Raw genomic sequence first — 21,479 nt, 5'->3', positions numbered from 1 at the left:
TGTGTTTCTCTCTCTCTACAGGGAAACAAAAAATGTTAAAAGGAGTAATATTATCCTTCACCTATACAAAAAAAAAAAAAAAAAACTATACCTTGATTGGATGGATTATGAATCAATTTTTGGTTCGGTAGGAATAAAAGATCGTTTTGTGCTATACCATACATTCCATTCACGATGTGGTATTTCCTCATCTTAGGTAGAAGGTGGACGATTTAAGTCCTTGCAGGGACAATGAGTTTCTTTCTAGGATAAAAAAAAATAATAATAAATAATAATAAGATTAAAATGTTAACTTCATTCACCACTGAATCATGAAAAAAAGAAATTAAAAAAAAGCTTAATAATAATAATCTCTATTACAATTATTACTAAGAACTTTAGCACTTAAAAATCAGCTTTTAAAATTTTTCATTTGATTAAACATCATCTTACTCGTGGCTAGATGTGGATGTGTGATTTTTAAAACTGAAAAGGAGTTGATTAGCCTAATTTATGCTTTAAGATTTCTTAGAATTTGGACTTTTTGAGAAAGGAAAATAATATAATTCCTTTCGAAGTTTTGAAAGGAGAGAGAGATTTTTATTTATCAATAATTATGAGTACTTAGCAAACACTAATGCTACGTTTGGTGTGCAAGAATGGAATGCAAGTGGGAATGGAATTGAATGGTCATTCTCATTCTATTGTTTGGTTGTAAATATGAAATGTGTAGAAATGGAATGATAATAACCCTTCTAATGTTTGGTTAGACCTTCTAATTGAATTCTTCAAAATATCCTCTTAATAACAAATAAATTAAATTAAATTAACAAAATGATATTCTCTAATAATTTTTTAAAAATAAATGGTGGCAGTGACGGTAGTGGATGGTAGAAAGGCAGTAGTGTAGGTGGTGGTGTTGAAAGGCGGCAGTGGTGGCAATGCCATAAACACCTGCCCAGAAATACTGTAGGACGAAACGGGCAGGGAGCCGGGCCTAGCTCAGACTTGCGACGAAAGGCTGGAGCTGCGGTTTTTGAGCAAGTTTTTGGCCAGTTTCAGAAAAAGAAGAAAGGGCGGATTCTCAAAAGAAATAGACCCCATCCGTAGAGCAGGAACCACCAGGCACATCGGGATCTTCCTCAGCTTCGCCGACATCATCTACAACAAGTACATTTTCGATCGCAAGCTCTACAACTAGTCGTACCCAATCTCTCTCACCATGTTCCACGTGGGTTTTTGCTCTAGCATAACCCTCATCTGTTTTCGCATCTTATCTCTTGTCGAACCCATATCACGTGCCTCTCCTCGATCGTACCCTTTCATAAAGGCTGCCGCTGCAACTCTCAGGCGACCGCAAGCCGCAAAACATAAAGTGAAGACTACATAGTGCACACAGTAGAAATAGAAGCACCAACCAAAATGGGTCTTTGCCTCCACCGATCAACATCTTGCTTGGAAATATCTCTCTCTTGCCGTTTCAAACCTTAGCACGTTCAATGGAAAGAGCAGCCCAAAGTCTTCATCAAGAGCGCAGTCGAGACCGCCGTTTCAGTCTTTCCTTAGTTCTGTAGCTGGTCTTGGAATTCTGAATCTAAAAGCTCAGCGAGCAAGGTCCTCGATCCGAGGATTGCTCTGTTGCTTTCTCCCCTCCGTCTCGTCTTCCAATCTCCGATTGCCGGTAGATATCCGATCTCCTAAGTCCTAACGAAACTGTACGACAAACACAGTTAGGGCAGGGGTATATTTGAGATTACAAATTTTTCCCAATCCATATGGGTCACATGTTCCAACTTGGCGTTAAATATGGGATGACTAACTAACGAAATTTGAGTTTTTGCAACAAACTAAATGGGGTTAAGGGCATCTCTAATGGACTCTACGAATTCAGACTTTCTGAATTTGTTACATCATCATTTTCTCATAGCCACATCAGCAGCATTTTTCATAGTCACGTCAGCATTTTAGAATATCCAAATTTTAGTTATCGTATGTACTCCAATGATTCATTTTTGCTCTCCAAAAATATTATTATTTTAATATTTTTAAAATTTAAAATAAAATTTATTTTTTAACTTTTTCCTAACGACCAATATGTATGAGATCTTGATTAATATCATTTGATTTATTAATTTATAGTGAAAACAAAAACATTTTTTTTAAATAAAAAAATCATATTTGAACTAAACAATGAAAAATTTCTAATATCATTTGAAATAAACAATGAAAGGTTTTTTTTTTTAAATAAATAAATATGTATATAATTATTTTTTAAAAAAAAATATTTCAAAAAATAAGTTTTGTGCCAATATAAACGTTAAAGCACTGTTTTGGCCAAACAGTGCCTAAAACAGCTATATGTCAGTAGGAATATTTTAAAAAGTAATTTTTTTTAAAAAAAACACTTTTATATACATATATATATATATTAACTTTTTTTGTCCAAAAAAGCCTTTAAGGCACTATTTGTGTCAACTAAACAGTGCCTTAACGGCTCTTTGGTTCAATTATTTTGAGGAAAAAAAAAAAGACCAAAATCAGCCAAAAAACTAATTATTATTATTATTATTTTTCAGCCAAACATGCCTTACCAAACAGTGTTCTGGCCTAAAAAACTGTTTGGGCCAGAATTAAAAAAGAAAAAGAAAATTGATGCGGGCCCGCATGTTAGGCCCACAATTCGCCAAACAACTCTTGGTTTTTGGAGACTTGGATCAAGATTGTCTTAATGGGACTCACAATTTAAAGAGTCCATTAGAGTAGCCCAGTCTTCAAATTCAGCCCGATATCGCCGAAAGTATCACTATTGGACTTGCTCTTAGAGTCAGGAAGTTTTCTTGAAAAAGAAAAGAAAGTTCAGGGGGTGGAGTTTGACGGACTTAACCCTATTTTTTAGGAAGAGATTTGGGCTTCGAAGCTCCGTTTGAATGGCCATACAAAGCTGGCCCAAATAGGCCTTTAATAATAGAAGAATGATTTAAACTTGAATTTCATGTTTGTTTTATTATACATTTACATTTTCTTGGAAATGTAATTATACATTTACATTCCACTTGCAAATGAACCAGTGTGCTTTAGAAAAATAAAGAATAAAAAAAGAAACACTCATGCTTTTGGTGTGTCAACTTTAGAGGAGAGTGGAAAAAAGAAAACAATAAAAACAAAAAAACTTTTGACAAAAGCATATGTATGGGGGGTAAAGCAAATTAAAGACGCGTTTTTTTGCATCACAAAATCCTAACACCGACTTCTCTGAAGTTAACTATCTAATAAATCTGGCCGTCCCATTTGTTGCATCAAAAGACGTAGACTTCTTTCTCTAACCGTTTTTGTCTAGACTCGAAACGGAAATTGGATCTTTTTCTGGCACGTGTATCACACTTGCATATAGGATTTAGCTAATCATGGACCGTTGGATTGCATCTCATACAAATAAAATAAAATAAAATCTGACGGTTTTCAGATGGCCACTAAAGCAATTTAGAAATAAGCATGAGACAATTCCAACAATATTGACTAAGTTATGTGAATTTTAATTAATTAGGCAATGAGTTGATTATTTACTAAAGGTAAAATAAAGAATTTAACAATTTTAGCAGGCTCACTTAATTTTGTCTCACCTTACAAACCATGAAAATTAGCGGAGGTCTTTTGAATTATGACTCCAATTTTCATACCATTTTAAAATACTTCACTTGATTCCCATGGTGAGTTAAATTGTTAAACAATTCAAATTTATTTACATAGAAACATCGATAAATAGAAGCATCGATAAATTTGTTTACATAGAAACATCGATAAATTTATTTGCAGAATAATATTTTTATATAACTTTCCCTCAAATTCATGTGACAGTAGTGTTCATTTTAGACTATATATATATATATATCTCTCTCTCTCTCTCAAGATACAATTAATATACAGTAGTTGCTTGGTTACAACTGTTTTAAGGTACTAATGCCTTGCACGCCTTCTTTTCTGTTGTCTTAAGACTTTCTAGTGACAATGCTTTGAAGTAACATCACCACCAACTTAGGACCTAAACCCACAAGCTTAAAAACTTCAAATTAGTTGCGTTTGGAGTACAAATCAGTATTTTGAATTTAAAATTGAAACAAATTTAGTTATAAATTTTAACTAATTTTTTTTTTTGTTTTTAAATTCAAATCAACAATTTAATACTTCCAAACCTGACAAAAAATTAACTTGTTTCTTATAAAACCGTGAAACGACACCATTTAGAATGGTGGGGTAATTTGCCTCTTTCACATTTGATTTTTATTTTATTTTTTATTTTTTTTTGTAACTTTTATTTCCATTTAAATAAAGTAGGCCATAATGGGTATTTTTCATTTGTATTAACGGTTATGTAGAATTTGATTGATTTGAACAACTTTGATACTTTTAGTATAACTTGTCTTCTATTTTTGAAACTTAACTTTTTATTTAAAAAGAGGAAAAGATTTCAAATCTTTGATAATGCCACATATATACATTTATAATTATATATTGATGATAAAGACACTAATTTCTACTGAAACAAACTGATGAATGCACGATTATTCTGATTATTCTGCATCCAGTGGTTAATTCATGAAATTAATGTGTTGAAACTGGCATGGTGTCTAATAGCTGGACAGAGAGCACAGTGTGAGGTGTCAAATTTTGTCAATTGAGAGCATTATTTAGCATAATAAGTTGATATATACATATATATATATATATAATAAAATAAAACGCTACATAATAAATAAAAAAGGTCGATGGCTTAACGGTGTTTTACTTTCTAAAGGAAGGTTACTGTTAGCAAAGTTGTTTCTTTATTTTTCTTCAAATCCAACTAATTCTTCTTATTTTATACATAATTAGTAAGTCGTTAACTGAGAATTTTTCCATAGATAAAACGAGGTAAAATGCTCATTTTTTTAATAAATGGTTCAAATTATTTTTTGGATGACTGTTCTATACTAAATAAAAAAAAAAAAAAAATCATTTTGAAACCATCTCTGTATTAACATAGAGATGGAAAGAGTACAATGTTGCTTCTAGACTTCAAATGATTTAGCTTTAACTATTTTAAGATCCCAACTATTAATTGCTGTAATTAAGCCCTTTAACTTCAAAAAGTGATTGCTAAAAAAAAAAAAAAAAAAACCAAACTTTAAAAACTGCTCACAGCTAACTAAATGGTTTTGACCATTAAATAATTCTATGTGTTTTGTTTTATAAAATTATGTAGCTTTGGTTAGATGGAAAATGAAAGTAAAAAAATAAATAAATAAATAAATAAATTTTGTATGCTGTTTTTGATTAGTATGATTTTTTTTTTTTTCAAAGAAAATTGTAAAAAAAATAATATTTTATTATTTCAAGTAGTTGAATTCGTGTCTCAATATTTGTAAATAATCATGACAAGAAATAAAGAGCTCATAAGATAAATAATCATGACAAGAAATAAAGAGCTCATAAGAAATTTCATGAGGAAGACCTCATAGTAACATTACTCTTTTATATATAGATATCAAGAAAACAAAATTTTAATGTCTTTTATAGAAAAAAATTGTGAGAAAGTTAGGTGGTTACAAAGAAATATATACTTTCCCACAAAGATTTCCTTTTCCATGTTATCCAAATTATTAAAATGTCTAAAAAAATTCCATTTATTTTCCTTCCATGCTATTTACAACATTGTTAAGTAATTCTTTATAAAATAGTATGCTTTATTAGATGGTTTTAGAACTAAAATGGTATCAACTTAAATGAAAAAGAAAGCAAATGGAGATATTTTAAATGTGAAAATAAAGCTAAAACAATTATGTGGATACGGAAGGCTCAAGTATTTTCCTTCTGACTTAACCTCTTTTTAAAAAAAAAAAAAAAAAAGGTAACGTCTAATAATTTTGTAATGATCATATTCTAGTTTTTCAGAAAAAAAATTCCACAAATTGCAAAATATGACCGTTAAATAATACCTTCCTTTCTTTCTCCGCTACTCTCTCTCCAGGCACATTTCTCACTCCAACTCCCTGTGCCTCACAAATTACAACCCAAGTGGGTTCAATCAAAACACTATATATATATATATAGCTATATATCTATATCCCACCACCACAAATAGTGTCCCACAACAATGGCACCAACTTTCTCTCACCTCTTTCTCTCTCTTCTTTTCGTTCTTCTCAGCACTCCACCTCTGTTTTCCTCCGCAACTAGTACTGAAAATGATCTTTTCTTATCTTCAAATCTAAATTTCCCAAAAATAGAGGCAAAAAAGCTCATCAGAGAGCTCAACTTGTTCCCAAAGGAGGATTCGAACACCGGTGTGAGAGACTCTTCTTGGATTAGTAGTGCAACGGAGATAGTCGAAAAGCGGTTTGAATTCCCATATCTTGGTGATTCAGGGGCCACTGTTCAAGACTTGGGTCACCATGCTGGTTACTATCGACTTCCACACACTAAAGATGCAAGGTATATATATATATATATATATATATATATATACTCAAAATTGTACTATGTAATATATAATTATATATGTGTGTGGATTATGATTCAGATTTTTGCATAAATTGTGTGACCATGGTCAATGAAATGGTTCCACGCCATTTAATGGGATATATATACGCGCGCGCGCACAATCAAATGAAGTATTTTTTAGTATCTCTATTTTTAGGGAAGGGACTAATTTTGCTTGCCCAAGTTCATGTCCATTTAGTGCTTCACTTTTATTGATTACGAGGTAGTTTATATTTATGCATAAAGAAAATTGCTGAATTATTTCCTAAAAAATATATATATTTTTGCAGGATGTTCTATTTTTTCTTTGAATCGCGAAACAGCAAGAGTGACCCTGTTGTTATATGGTTGACTGGAGGACCAGGGTGTAGCAGCGAATTAGCAATGTTCTATGAAAATGGTCCTTTCCATATAGCAAACAACTTGTCTCTTGCATGGAATGACTTTGGCTGGGACAAGGTACCTTTTTTTCCTTCACATTTTTACAAAACTTGTATTAGATCAATGCAAAGATGAACCCTCTTTCTCTCTCTCTCTCTCTCTCATAAATTGCAATCATATATATATATATATATATATATATATATTTGGCAATGTTTATAGCTTATTGCCAACAGAAACTTCTAAAAAATTAAAATGTAGATCAATGGTTAAGTAGTCTTCTGAGGCGAAATGTAAACTCGGACGTTAAAAACACCTGAATTTAAAAAAAAAAAGCGTGGGGTGATTGTTCTCCAACAAAATTTGATGAAGTAGAATCAAGAATCCAAGAAAGTTTATTGCCATATTTTGTGCGAATTCTATACTAACATATTCATAAAATGAATGAAATAGAAATGTGAATGTTGAGATAGATGTGATCATGCCTGACAAGACAAAAAATGATGGCATATCCTGTACCGAAGGCCAACGGCACAAATATATTTGCAGTAGTTTTCACTTTGGTAGAAATTAGGACCAGGTGATGATTTAGGGTCCCAAGGTTAAATTAAGGGGCAAAAATCTAAACAGTGCATTAGTTTTAACTTATAACATGGGCTTCAAAAGAGAAATAAAGGATAGAAAATCTCACACTATTGCAACATCCGTGTAGTGGAGTCACTAGGACAAATTCATGTCTTGCAGCACTGATCTCATCTTCCTCAAAAAAGAGGTCGAATTTCAGTGTATTTTCGAGCCATATGAATCTTGTTTTTTTTATCATGATGCAATATCAATATGAACAAAACTCAAAACCATGAATGAATTCAGAAACATCTGCACAAAATATGCTTTACTTAGTCTTGATCAATCACTGTCTGTATGCTATTCTCAGAACTGCAATTCAAGTAGTGAATCTTACATTTATAGTCAGATGACATTTATCACATGTCGTAATCTGGCAGATATCAAACCTTATATATGTCGATCAGCCCACTGGAACCGGTTTCAGTTACAGTTCAGATGAGGATGATATTCGTCACAATGAACAGGGTGTTAGCGATGATCTCTACGACTTCTTGCAGGTTAGTTTGCAGATTACTAGTCCCTTTCTATCAAATAATACTTCACCTTACTTCCTCATTCATTCTAATATACAGTTATGTTCTCATACTACTCTTTCAAACTTCATGATAGCATGATATATCATTATAGAATGCCTAGGAGTTGTTAAGATTGGAAATGGAACTAAGAATTTACTCACTCTCTCCCTATAATGTTAGGCATTTTTCAAGCAGCATCCTCAGTATGCAAATAATGACTTTTACATTACTGGAGAATCATATGCTGGGCACTACATTCCTGCTTTTGCAGCTCGGGTTCACCAGGGAAACAAAGGAAAAGAAGGAATACACATAAACCTCAAGGTATACAACTAATATTATCTGACTTGCTTAAAGTACGTTGGTTCATCTAAATTAATCAATTTTGGGAATGGTTGAACAGGGATTTGCTATTGGTAATGGGCTCACTGATCCTGCAATTCAATACAAAGCATACACAGATTATGCTTTGGACATGAAACTAATTAAACAATCTGATTACAACCTCATAAGCAAGTCGATTCCACCATGTGAACAGGCAATAAAACTTTGTGGTAATTCTTCTCATTCCGAGATTTGCCTGTTCCTTTTCATTAAATACATTTTTTATGTTGTTTAATTGTCATAGTCTCATAGAAGGCTTTATGGTTCTTGGTAATGTGCAATGAATCTTTCACTTATACTCCATAATGACAGGCACTGATGGTGAAGACTCTTGCATTGCTGCATATCTTGTTTGCAATAACATATTCAATAGTATCATGAAGGTTGCAAGTGGTACAAATGTAAGAAAGCTCAGAAAAATCCATTGTTTTTGTTTTCTATGAGAGAGTGGAATGTTAGAAGAAACATATATATGTTTTCAACTTACATTCGAAATTGTCTTCATCTGTAATCCACAGTACTACGATGTCAGAAAGAAATGCGAGGGGGACTTGTGCTATGACTTCTCAAACATGGAGAACTTCCTGAAACAGCAATCAGTTAAGAATGCTCTTGGTGTTGGGGACATAGACTTTGTTTCGTGTAGTTCGACAGTATACGGGGCTATGCTGATGGACTGGATGAGGAATCTTGAAGTAGGAATTCCTGCACTTCTTGAAGATGGAATCAAACTACTTGTATATGCAGGGGAGTATGATCTCATCTGCAACTGGCTCGGTAAACTTCTCTAATTCAATTGAAAGACTCATATTCTTAGTTTGAATGATCTGCACTGATCCTCAAACAGAAATATCTTTTCAGGGAACAGTGTCATTGGGCATGTCTATAATCATTGTGTGTTTCTATAATGGCAGGGAATTCAAGGTGGGTTCATGCCATGGAATGGTCTGGCCAGAAGAACTTTGTAGCAGCTCCCACTGTTTCATTTGTAGTTGATAAAGCAGAAGCGGGGCAATTAAAAAGCCATGGGCCTCTCACTTTCCTCAAGGTATCTCTCTCGCTCTCTCGCTCTCTCTCTCTCTCACACACACACACACAGGTAGGCAGCTGCAAATTCTAATTTGACAACCTTGGCTGTGCACAATGACAAACAGGTCCATGATGCTGGTCACATGGTTCCAATGGATCAACCAAAAGCTTCACTAGAAATGCTGAAGAGGTGGACACAAGGCAAACTTGCTCAGAGTGAGACAGAAGATCGGCTTGCTCCCATGTGATTTCCCCAAACTCACCAGTTTCCTTTTCATGATCAACATTGTCTTTCACATTTGCTTTGAAATATGGCCTCCCAGAAGAAATGTTCACAGTTGCTTTTAAAAATAGGCCCGATCATAGTGTGTTTGTGATTGTTACCCAACAAGCCATTTCATAAACTTTGTTTTGCACCGCAGATAAGTTTTGTATGTGATAATAAATGAAGTCAGTCATATGATTATACCTTGCCAACCCACACATTGCAGTCTTCAATTCTCTTTTAAATTTTATCAACTGAATAACTTCTAGTATATATATCAACTATAACCAACAAAAACTTGGCAAAATGAAGCCTTCTTATACTTTTCGCCATCCCATTCTAAATTCTGAGATGCAGCAGCATTCAAACATAAACAAATTGTTCTTGGTTATCTCTGTAAGACAATAAAATCAAATCATAACTCTGCTTTGGAACCCAAGCGATTGATATATACAATCATGAAGAAGACCAGTTAGGAACCAGATTTTGCCCCACGCAACACCGGACATAAACTAGATTGCACACGAACAAGTATAACTGAGACGATTCAGTTAGGAACCAGTTCCAGTTCTTGATCCATACAACTCTCTCAAGGTCTCGATTGCTGGACGAAAACCAGACCGGATAGGAACAACTGAGATGGCCCGCAGATGCTGGGCATTTCCATTTTTCGGTTTCGACAGTGTCACTCTCAACATCTCTCCCTCCAGAACTTTATCCAAATTCACAGCTACATAAAAGGTTCTCGAATCAAACAGAGAGAATCAAAGGAGGGATGAATGACTATCAATTAATTGAAAATAAAGTTTTTACTATTATAAGATCTCTAACAGAAGAGGTTGATTAGACATTCCAAATAAATAAAAATATAAATCATTTTCAACCTAGTGATAGTTGTTCTCTTAAAAATCAATCAAATACCATGAACAGCTCAAGTCATTAGACCCGTTTTCAATATGCTAGTGAGATTTAGAAGCAAAGCTGCACATATAAGAATGTCCTCTTTGGTGGTCACAATTCACTAGGCAATTTATTTGATATATGAGAGTGGAATTCATTTTTTTTCAGGGAAATCAAGCTCGAATGAAATCCCAACAGTTCCGTTTGGTTGATGGGAAAATTTCAGGAATAATTCGTTTGGAATGGAACCCAGCAAAACAAAAACCTTAATTTCACTGGACCTAGTAAAAGAGCTTGTAACAAACTACTATAAGTTGGAAAACTGAATAAATCATGATAAGAAATCTTGAACTTGTTTCCTAACGCACCACAAGTTGCATTTTCATTAAGAAAAAACTTTAGGACTGAATCAGAGAAGTAAGTAGGTACAGTACCAGCAAAAGGATGAATCTTGGCAAAGTCAAAGAACTCATCAGCAGAGCAACCAAACAGAACCCTAGCAACCCTGTCAAAGCATATCACCACAAACACCTTTGTATCCGTAGCAATAGACATCTGAAAACGAAAACAAAAACAAAAAAATCAACCAACCCAATGAAAACATCATGAAATCAGAGGCCCCAATTCTTCTACGAGAAACTCAATTTCTGAATAAACAAACAGTGACCAATGGAAACCCAGGAATCCCAATAAAAGGGAAGAAACTACTACTTACGAGGACACGAAAGAGGCGTTTGGAAGAGGATGAACCAGACTTGAAGGCATTGTTGAAATTGCAGTATCTGCAGAGAGAAGAAGAAGTGCTGTTGTTTTCGGGGAGGGTCCTCTCGCAAATGGAGCACACTCTATAACAGAAGTTGGTGTGATCTATGGCTACCACCGTGCATGCTAACGTTGTTGGCTTATCATCTTCCATGATATGGGTTTTGATTTTTTGAACAATCTGAAATGATATGCCGATATGGGTTTTGATTTTTTGAACAATTTGAAATGTAGATTGTGTAGTTTGCAGTTGCACAGAGAGAGAGAGAGAGAGAGGGCAAGTACAGAGTTGAGAACGAGAATAGATACGGAGGCGAAGGCTGAAATGATTTGCCCTAAGCCTCAGTTTGGTAGAGTGGAAATGGGAGGAAAGGGAAGGGAAGGTGGGAGGAAGGGTAATTAAAAAATTATGTTTGGGTAAAATTGATAGAAGGGAAGGAAAGGAAAGGAGAAGGAAGGGTTTGGAGGGTTAACACAAGACTTCTATAGTAAATTTCTTAACTTATCATAAATGGACGGAAACGGAAGGAGAGATTTGGTGAGTGATTTCTTATGCCAAATTTGCACTTGATTACATACAAAACTCATACGTACAAGTTAGCAATTGCAGAGAGAGAGGGGGGCAAGCTTGAGAGTTGAGAGAAAGAGGGCCGGCTGAAGCTTGCGAACGGCGAATCCGAATTGGAAGGGCGATGGAAACTGAAAGATCGATATGGCTGAAATTGGGTTTTGATTTTTTGAACAATCTGAAATGATGCCGATATGGGTTTTGTAGTTTTGATTCTTGCTGACAAATATATAAACTGAAAGAAATGGGTTTTGAACTTCTGATTTCTTGTATTTGCAGTTTCAGAAAGAGATGAGAAAGAGAGAGAGAAGGGCAAGTTCAGAGTTAGGACGAGAATAGATGGAGGCAGGGAGGCTAAAATGATTTACCCTAAAAATATTATATATATATTACATACGTTTTGTTATAGGCCTTTTTTTTTTCTTTCTTTTTTTTTTTTTTTTTTACAAATATTACATACTTAAATTTATAAATTTTTCTTTTAAAAATTAAAAGGGTATAATAGTAAATTTACTAAAATACTTCCATTCTCTTTCTTTTCCCAAACATGATCATTATCATTTCCTTTCTTTTCCTTCATTAACCAACCAAACACGAATAGGGGTTAAAATTAGCCTTCCATTCCCTTTCCCTCATAACTAATTTTATCCTCCCCCTTCAAACCCACCGTACCATACATAGCCTAAGGGGTGACTTTGGAAAAAAAAAAAGAAAGAAAAAAAAAAAGGAAAGGATAGTGTAAGTTAGGAGAGAAAAGAAAATAAAATAAAAGAAAAAATAATATTAATTTATATTCATGTTTGGATATATAAGAGCATCTCTAATGGTAAAAGTTATTTTCGCATGCCAAATCTATATTTTGACATGTGCTACAGTGTCAAAATGCTACATTTTAGCAATTCTGCTCTAATTGTGCATTTCATGCAAAATGCTATTTTTTGACACAACCACTATTCTATTTCAACTACCATTCCCACCATTCATATTTGTATCAGTAATATTAATATTAGTCACATTTCAAGTCAAATTGTAGATATTAGAAGGAAACTAAAATTAAACCTAATTATCAAGAAGCAAAAATCTAAAATATCTTGTCAAAAAAAGACCAAAAAAAGAAAAAAGAAAAAAATAGAGATAAAACAAAATGATATATATATATATATATATATATATATATATATATTTTCAGGAAATTTTTATATATATATATATATATATATTATATATTTGATTATATTATTATTAAAAAACAAAATATTTGGCTTGTTTACCTTATTAAAAATCAATAAATTATCCATATTTCATGTACTTGATTAAAACCAATTTGAGGTGGTATAAGCAAAGATTTTTCCAAACATTGAACAGGAAATCATGCATATATGTACTGGAACATTGAACGGGAAATTATGCATATCCTACAAAAAAAAAAAAAATGGCATTCTTTAAGTAAAAATAGCTGACTTAACTATTTTTTTTTCCCTGACTGAAACAAAGGAACACTAAACCGTTTTGATTTACACAAAAGGAACACTAAATAGTTCTGATTTACATAAAAGGAACACTAAAGAGGGCCACACATCCCTTTCAAATCCGAATATTTGTTTTTGACAGCCCATTTACACAAAACGGCGACAACTAGTTGCAAAAGTGAAATCACATCTTCACATGTCCTTCATGGTGGAGATGGGGGAAGAGGAACATAATAATCCAAATTTGTTGAGCATGTTTGTAGTTTGACAAGAATCTCATTCTTGCGCAGTTGGTAATAAACTTTCGCCTGAGGGTCCATGTTGGAAAGGTCCATCATCATAATCTTGTTATCTCTCTCTTTTTTCTTGGTTTCTTTTTCTTCTTGCTCCATTTGATCCATTACTTCAACTTTTCTTTCTTCTATTTCGAATTTCTTCATTCTACCCTCAGTTGTATTTTCGTTAAATTTTTCCATCAAATCATAAAAACGAGTGTCTGAAGTATCTACTATCTTGCTTTTCCTACGTGATTTTTTTGCAGCTTTCCTTTCACTAGGCCTTTTGGTTCTTGGGGAGTTAACAGATTTTTCAGTTCGATCTTGATCGGAATCGAGAGAAATGGGCGTCTCAGGATTTCAGGATACGGAAGAGGAAAATAGGGAAAAGGAATATGGGGTCATTGCAGGAGACTTTAGCTTTTTGGAGGATCCCCGGTCTTCCCACTTAATAGCATGTTCCAAGATCCCCAAACAGTGATCCAAAGGAAAGTGTTTCTTTTCATTTTCATAATACAAACTTTTTGCTTGAAGAACCTAGAAAATGATATGAAACAAAATAAGATGTATAAAAATTAAAATTACAACTAACAAGAAAAGTAGAAATCTCACTTTATCTATTTCATTGATTCCACTCTGTTGCCTATTTTCAAGTCTGAGGCACCCACTATATTTACCGCAACACTTCATGATTATGCCCCAACGAGATTGAATAGCAACTTGTGTTTGTATATTTTCGTCGTTGCAGTGATCAAGATAATTTTGGAATATCCGATTCCAAAACTTACTCTGTGATTGCGAGTTACCAACAATTGGATCTTGGGTGATGCACAACCAAGCATTGCAAATTGCTATATCTTGATCCAGCGTGAATGTCTTTCCCCGTTTTGTTGATGATTGAGAAACTTCCATTGATAGTTATCAATATGCCAAATCAAAGCAAGGGTCTGTGAACAAAAATGACCTAAAATTAGCACATATCATTTGATACTGATTGATTCTCTTTTATGTTGAATGTACATCTACTTTTTTCTTTTTGATTTAAATATTGATGTTCTTGTTTTATTTTTAACGCATATATGTTTTCCACCTATTCTCTTGAAGAATGAGAAGTCATCAACTTTGAATTGAGTCTATATATGAAGAAGATGATAAAATGGGAAAGCTGGATTGTGGGCACTTGTACCACATTAAATGCATAAAGCAGTGGCTTATGAACAAAAATATTTGCCCCATTTGTAAAACTCAAGCTGTGCCTGAATAGCTAGGAACTCGTACCAGGTGGTCTCTTTAAACAGTCTAAAAATTGGACATGTTCAATTTTATTTTTTTGTTATGGACTTATTAAAGAGGTCAATCATATTTAATAATGTCAAGTGACTTTTACTGTAGTTTCTGTTTTGAATTCTTTGAAAAACTCTAATCTCTCTATCTTTCTTTATTGAGTTGCTTTTAGGTGGGTTTTCTTTACCTTGCCTCTGGTTCATTCTATTGGGGCTCGTGTTTTTGTTTTTGAAAGTAACCCACAGCCTCTTATACTTGTAATACTTTTTTTTTTTTTTTTTCATATTATATATATATATTACATAGTTAATTGCTACCTTCTACTGTTATTAAGCCCATAAATTTTTACAAATAGCACTGTGTTAAAGTTGATATTTATTTTAAAACACAAATGTAAATAGTGTGGTTGAAGAGAGAGAACAGTTTGGACCTTGAAAGTATGTTATGCAGATGTAAGGTTTCTAATAGATTAGTATTATCAAACAAAGAATGATAATGATCACATTAAAATGCATTGATTTGATTCAGAATGAACATAGGCATGAGTATCTGAAAATTGAGAAACCAAAACGCAAAGATAACTTACTATGGATATGGGAAATAATTATAGACCTTCTTGTTGAGGATATTGAAGATGACATTTAGGAAGTACCTGAACAAAAAACCACTAAAGAATCAGCAAACAAGTTCATACACAACAAATTTAGTGTGTGTTTGTGCCACATGGCGTGTATATGAATGTCTAAATGCAATAATATTCATGTCAACAATAGTAATATACCATCTCACAGAGTATACTCTTCAAGTGAAAAAATTAGATGAGTAAAAAATCTGCTCCATATTAATCAAAACCATGTTTACAACAAAATATATTCCAATATATGTTATATAGATTGTGGATGTGTCTAATTGTTGTATTCACTATCTTCAAGCCTAAGGACACATGAACCAAACTATATATCTGTACCTTGAACTTATTTTAAAAAAAAGATAAATTAAAAGGAGACAATTTTATGACCAAAATCATATGATAAACCTAAATTATCAATATGCTTCCTAGTTGCATATTGGACTTAGAATATCCAACACCAGTACTCAACACGTTTTGTTTGAAAATGCTGTTGGAAACGGGGGCATTAAAAACATAAACTTTGGATGAGATTTGAAATAGATTCCGTTAATAATTTTTTACGGATCTCTAGACAAGCGCGTTTCTCTACGTAAGGAGATGAATGTGGTATATTTACTTTCTGAAATTCGTTTCCGGATGAATGGGAAATTAGCTCCAAAGTGTGGTGTTTTGATAAGCCTAAATGGGTCTGCAAAATGTGAGAAGTGTTTATCCCACATGGAAAAAATGTTGAAACAAATTGAAATTTAAATAAGCTGAGTTTATGATTTGGGCTTGAGCTTGGGCCTAATTGTAAAGTCCAGATTATTCTTTTTTGGAATTTTGGATTGGGCCTAATTTTGGGCTGGGCTTATTTAAATGGGTTTCATAAATGAGTGGGTTTTTTGGGTGGTTGGCTTTTTGAATTAAAAAAAAACTACTTTTTAGTTTTTCTAAAAGGTTACACCTTTTAAATTAAAAAACCATATTTTAGTTTTTCTAAAGGGTTACACCTTTTAAATTAAAAAACCACTTTTTAGTTTTTTTTTTTTTCAAAGGGTTACACCTTTTTCCGAACCATCATAACCCATGGTTGTACCCACTCAAAAAGACACCATGTGAACCATTGCAACCTATTGGAATTGATGTGTGTATTGGTGAACAGACACCATGTGAACCATTGCAACCTATTGGAATGGATGTGTCTATTGGTGAACAGACACCATGTGAACCATTGCAACCTATTAGAATAGATGTGTCTAGTGGTGAACAGATACCATATGAACCATTGCAACCTAATGAATGGTTGTGTCCAATAATGAAGAGATACACCCAATCCGAAAAGGTATATCTGTTTCTATAAATACCCCCCCTTTGGATCATTTGCAATTAATTCATTTTCATTTTCTTCTATCTCCCTCTCTAGACTGGAACCCAACCTAAGTGGGTTCAAACCATAAGTTAAGTGGTTCGAGCCACTTCGACCTTAATCTAATTTCATCGAGCCATATTAAGATTGGTCCGAACCATTTGGTTTGGATTACACCTAATTCAGCATTTATATAGTATATAGATGCATTTTTGAGTCAGAGAGAGTATTACGCGGAGGAGGTTCGCCGTATCCACGAGTTTGTAGTGCTGCTACTGGTGGATGTAGACCGTTGTATCCTGGGAGATAGACGCCACTGAGTCCGTTAGCACCATAGCGGGGCGAATCTGTCTTAAGAACATAGTATCCAATATTAGCCTCGGTCCAGGTTCATTCCTTGCATATTATTATTATTTTATTGCTTTATTTTGCATATTTAATTAAATATAGAGTTGCATATTTAATTAATGATTTATTAGCATATTGTTAATTATCTCATGACATATTAGTATAAGGGTTGTTATATCTTAAAAGTCACATTAAGCATATATTTTTTCAACAAATGCTACTTCTAATATTTCACACTGGTATAGAAGAATTGATGTAACATATATTTCAATTAAAAAAAAGTGAATCAAACAATTACCACCACTTCTTCTTTTTTTTTTTTTTTCTTTTTTTTTTTTTTTTTTTTTTACAGTAAATTTGTTCCAATTTTATCGGATGTCCAGAAAGAAACTATAACTTGAATTTAGGATAAAATTATCTAATAATTATAGAGCTCGATCTAAAACTCAAATTCTTAGTATTAGAGGAAGCAATGGCCCCGAACTCATACCCGGGTAGAAAAAACAAAGGGAGAGCCTAGATATCAATCCAGAGATTAATTGATACATTGGATATCTCCATGTTCAATGGCAGACACCTGAATCTATGTGTATACATGCGCCTAAAACAGAGATATCATTCATTTACTAGGACAATGTTGTTAGAGGGTAGAAACCATTTACGGACATACCTCTATCAACACAAATTATCTGGCCAGTGATGTAAGATGATGCAGGTAAGCGAAGAAAAGCCACCAAAGATGAGACCTCTGTTGGATCTCCAAGACGCCGAAGAGGAGTTCGACAATATACCTCTTCCAAATATTCTTTATTGCTGAGAACCTGGAAACAAATACAAAATTGAGATCACGGAATGAAAAATAGATCAAAACTGCAAATTGTACAATCTGTCAGATACTACATAAATATGGCATATCAGTGTTGGCTGAAATAATCCATGGCAGAATTTCATTCAACGGAAGGACCTTTTGAAAATTAGGAAATTTCACTATGATGATAAGAACACTAACTTCTGGTTTCAAAATTTCTACCAATAGGCAATATCAATATGGGGTGCTCTAAGAGGCTCGATGCCACCATTTTCTAGAAAAAAATTGTTATCCTGAAATTTTTTCAATATTTAATCAGGATCAAAGCTAATGGCATAAAAAATCTGAAAACTTGTTTCAATATTCAACTAAATTGAAACAGCAACTGAAGAACAATATTAATAGTTGTAGCAGAAATTCCTTTCCATTCAGTAACAAAAATCAACTTAAATATCATTTATGATCCTAACTCAGACTGACAAAATTTGAGTAAACAATGTCTTCACTGCCAAATATGTAAGCAGAGTAACTGAAAAAGTACCTGGGGTCATTGCAAGTTTGGTGTGACACACATATACAGGACACCCCTTCTTCTCTTTTTGTCGCATACCAAAATCAGATTAAGCTCCACATCTCTCTCTACACACATATATAGGGGAAGAGAAAATACAGGACGCCTCTTTTCTTCTCTTTCTGTTGCTGGTCTCTTCCCTGAGAAAATACAGGACGTTCTCTTCTCTCTCTCTCTTTCTATTGCCCTAGCCAAATAAAAGAGCGAAATAGAGCTGGTCCGCTTCTTTTCTGTGGCCCCAGCCCATATAGCAATTGCTATATATTTTGCTACAATTGGCATAAGAAATAACAAAGTTAAAATATAGCAGCCCAAATAGCATTGCATTGGAGAGCCCATTTTGAAGCCCACCTGTTATATTTTGAATTAGCAGCCCATTTGGAGATGCTCTAAGGAACAAAATAAAATAAATGATAGTTATTTTTATTTGGATAAGAAAGAAAAGAGAAAAGAAAAGAAAGAATAATAATTAAATTACTGTCCTATCCTTTCCCACAAAGTAAGAGCATGTGGCTTGTTCTACTGGGGAAAGATTTTGTGCAATTTATTGTTTCTTTTCCTCTTTCCAGTTATGAACTTATTAGAGAACTGCATTTTTTTTTTTGCAAGATTAGATACCATTTTTATATTTGATTTAGATTATATTGTAAAATGTGTGGGTATGCTTAATATATTGTACATATATATATATATATATATATATATATATATATATAATGTGTGTGTGTGTAGTGATTTAAATGTTTATTTTTTGAAAGAGCAAGAAATTCGAAACGGCTATCCCTCCCAATCTCTCCCTATCCTTTCTTTTTCATCCATTTAACCCATCCAAACACACTCATACCTTATCATTTCTTTTCTTTTCTCTCCCTATCCCTCCAAATCATTCCATCCAAACACACCCTAAAGTTGAGAACGAGAATAGAGATCGAGGTGGAGGCTGAAATGATTTGTCCTAAAAATATATATATTTTTATCAATTTAACTTTTAAAATATAAAAACGTATAATAGTAAATTTATATAAATAGTTTCCTTTATTTTCTTTTTCTTTCTTTTCCCAAACACGATTATTATCATTCTCTTTCTTTTCCTTCATTAATTAATTAAACACGATTGAGGGTAAAAATTATCCTTTCTTTCCATTCTCTTTCCCTCATAATTAATGTTATCATTTTTCTTCATTCCCACCGTACCAAACATAACCTTAGGGTCTTGCTTTTGTTAGGGATTTTACAGCCATTGCAGTAGTCTTATAACTTTGTGAATTTATTTATGGGCTAATTCTATAAAACCCCCACTATTTTTTTTTATTTTTTATTTTTTATCATAAACTCTCAACTTGTTTTAAAAAAATCTTTCAAACTTAAAAAAATCATCACATTGCCTTAGCATCCGTATCTTACCCATTAAACGGACAGTGAAATGACAAGTTTGACCTTAATATTTAATGTTAAATTTAAAACTTAAAATTATTATTTTTTAAAGGGCAAAGTATAGAAAACTCCCCTTGACTTGTAACTTTTTTCAATAAACCCCTCTCGTCTAATTTTTTACCAAAGAACCTCCCTCGACTTGTAGCATTTTCCAATAAATCTCCCTTTTCCAATTTTTTTTACCAAATAACCCCCCTCAACTATCTAAAGGGTGTAAATGAGTTGATATTTGAACCAAAATGCCCTTTTATTTAAATCTTAATTTTCCCGAACTTCAAAAATTCATATCTCACAAACCGTACATCCAAATATTGCAAGTAATATATGCACGGAAAGGTTATAAAACAAAGATTTCAGAAATATAAGATTTGTTTAACAAAACTTCATAACCAGAGAGAAATAAACAATCTAAAAATCTATTGCAACAATTTTATTTTATTTTATTTTTTATAAAATACTCGGGTTATTTAAAAAAAAAAAATTCAAAATTATTCACTTTCATATGGAGCATAACATATAAAAAAATTAGCCCCAATAGAGATGGAATATTTATTTTTATATTTTTTTAAAATGGCGAGTTTATAAAAGAATGAAAATACTTTGACGCAAAATATGATATCTCATGAAATTGATCTCTGTTGGGGTTAAATTTTTTTATATATTCGGCTCCATATGTAAATGAATAATTCTGAAAATTTTCTTGCAAATATCTCGAGTATTTTATTTATTAAAAATAAAATAAGATTGTTAGAGTAGATTTTTAGATTTTCTATTTTTCTCTGGTTATGAAGGTTTGTTGTACAAATCTTATATTTCTGGAATCCTTATTTTATAAGCTTTCCGTAAATATTTATTTATAATTTTTAAATATACGGTTTGTGAGATATGAATTTTTGAAGTTCGGGAGAATTAATATTTAAATAAAAGGGCATTTTGGTCCAATTATCAACTCTTTTACCCTCTTCAGATAGTTGAGGGGGGTTCTTTGGTAAAAAATTAGATAAGGGGGATTTATTAGAAAAATGATACAAGTTGATGGGGTTCTTTGGTAAAAAAATAAACAAGGGGGGTTTACTGGAAAAAGGTACAAGTCGAGGGAGATTTTCTGTACTTTGCCCTTTTTTAAATTACAAAAATACCTTTTGATTGTCTTCTTCATTACCCCTCTCTATCTATACACCATATCAACAAAGTTATGGTTGCAACTCGGGCGGTTAGGCAGGTTTGAGGTATAATTTGAGCCTAACTCATTATATAAAATGTTAAACTCAAGCCTAAGCCTAACCTTAACCCTATCCTCAACATTAACTACTCAACTCGAGCCCAACTCAACCTTCTAATTTTAAATTCTGGCTTACCACTCGGGCTTAAATTTCGGGTTAATT

At 33.0% G+C, this 21,479-nt stretch overlaps 2 protein-coding genes across 2 annotated transcripts; one reads left to right on the top strand and one right to left on the bottom strand.

Annotated features, from left to right (window-relative positions):
* The first annotated feature begins 6,077 nt into the window (after window positions 1–6,077).
* Window positions 6,078–9,908, top strand: LOC132269606 (serine carboxypeptidase-like). Its single transcript, XM_059770864.1, has 9 exons — window positions 6,078–6,447; window positions 6,786–6,954; window positions 7,881–8,000; window positions 8,199–8,342; window positions 8,422–8,572; window positions 8,715–8,803; window positions 8,921–9,179; window positions 9,317–9,450; window positions 9,557–9,908. The coding sequence occupies exons 1-9, from the start codon at window positions 6,110–6,112 to the stop codon at window positions 9,677–9,679; spliced, it is 1,527 nt and encodes a 508-aa protein (XP_059626847.1). The 5' UTR covers window positions 6,078–6,109; the 3' UTR covers window positions 9,680–9,908.
* An 82-nt stretch (window positions 9,909–9,990) lies between these two features.
* On the bottom strand, window positions 9,991–11,714 carry LOC132269607 (uncharacterized). Its single transcript, XM_059770865.1, has 3 exons — window positions 11,312–11,714; window positions 11,031–11,151; window positions 9,991–10,426 (listed from the first exon to the last, which is right to left on the bottom strand). The coding sequence occupies exons 1-3, from the start codon at window positions 11,510–11,512 to the stop codon at window positions 10,248–10,250; spliced, it is 501 nt and encodes a 166-aa protein (XP_059626848.1). The 5' UTR covers window positions 11,513–11,714; the 3' UTR covers window positions 9,991–10,247.
* Between the last annotated feature and the right edge of the window lie 9,765 nt (window positions 11,715–21,479).

This window comes from Cornus florida, unplaced genomic scaffold (genome assembly GCF_030987335.1).
Source record: "Cornus florida cultivar Cherokee Brave unplaced genomic scaffold, ASM3098733v1 CherokeeBrave_3.0.0_Hap2_Chr08, whole genome shotgun sequence".
NCBI lineage: Eukaryota > Viridiplantae > Streptophyta > Magnoliopsida > Cornales > Cornaceae > Cornus > Cornus florida.
Note: the sequence above shows the minus strand (reverse complement) of the source record. Positions and strands in the feature narration are given on the sequence as shown.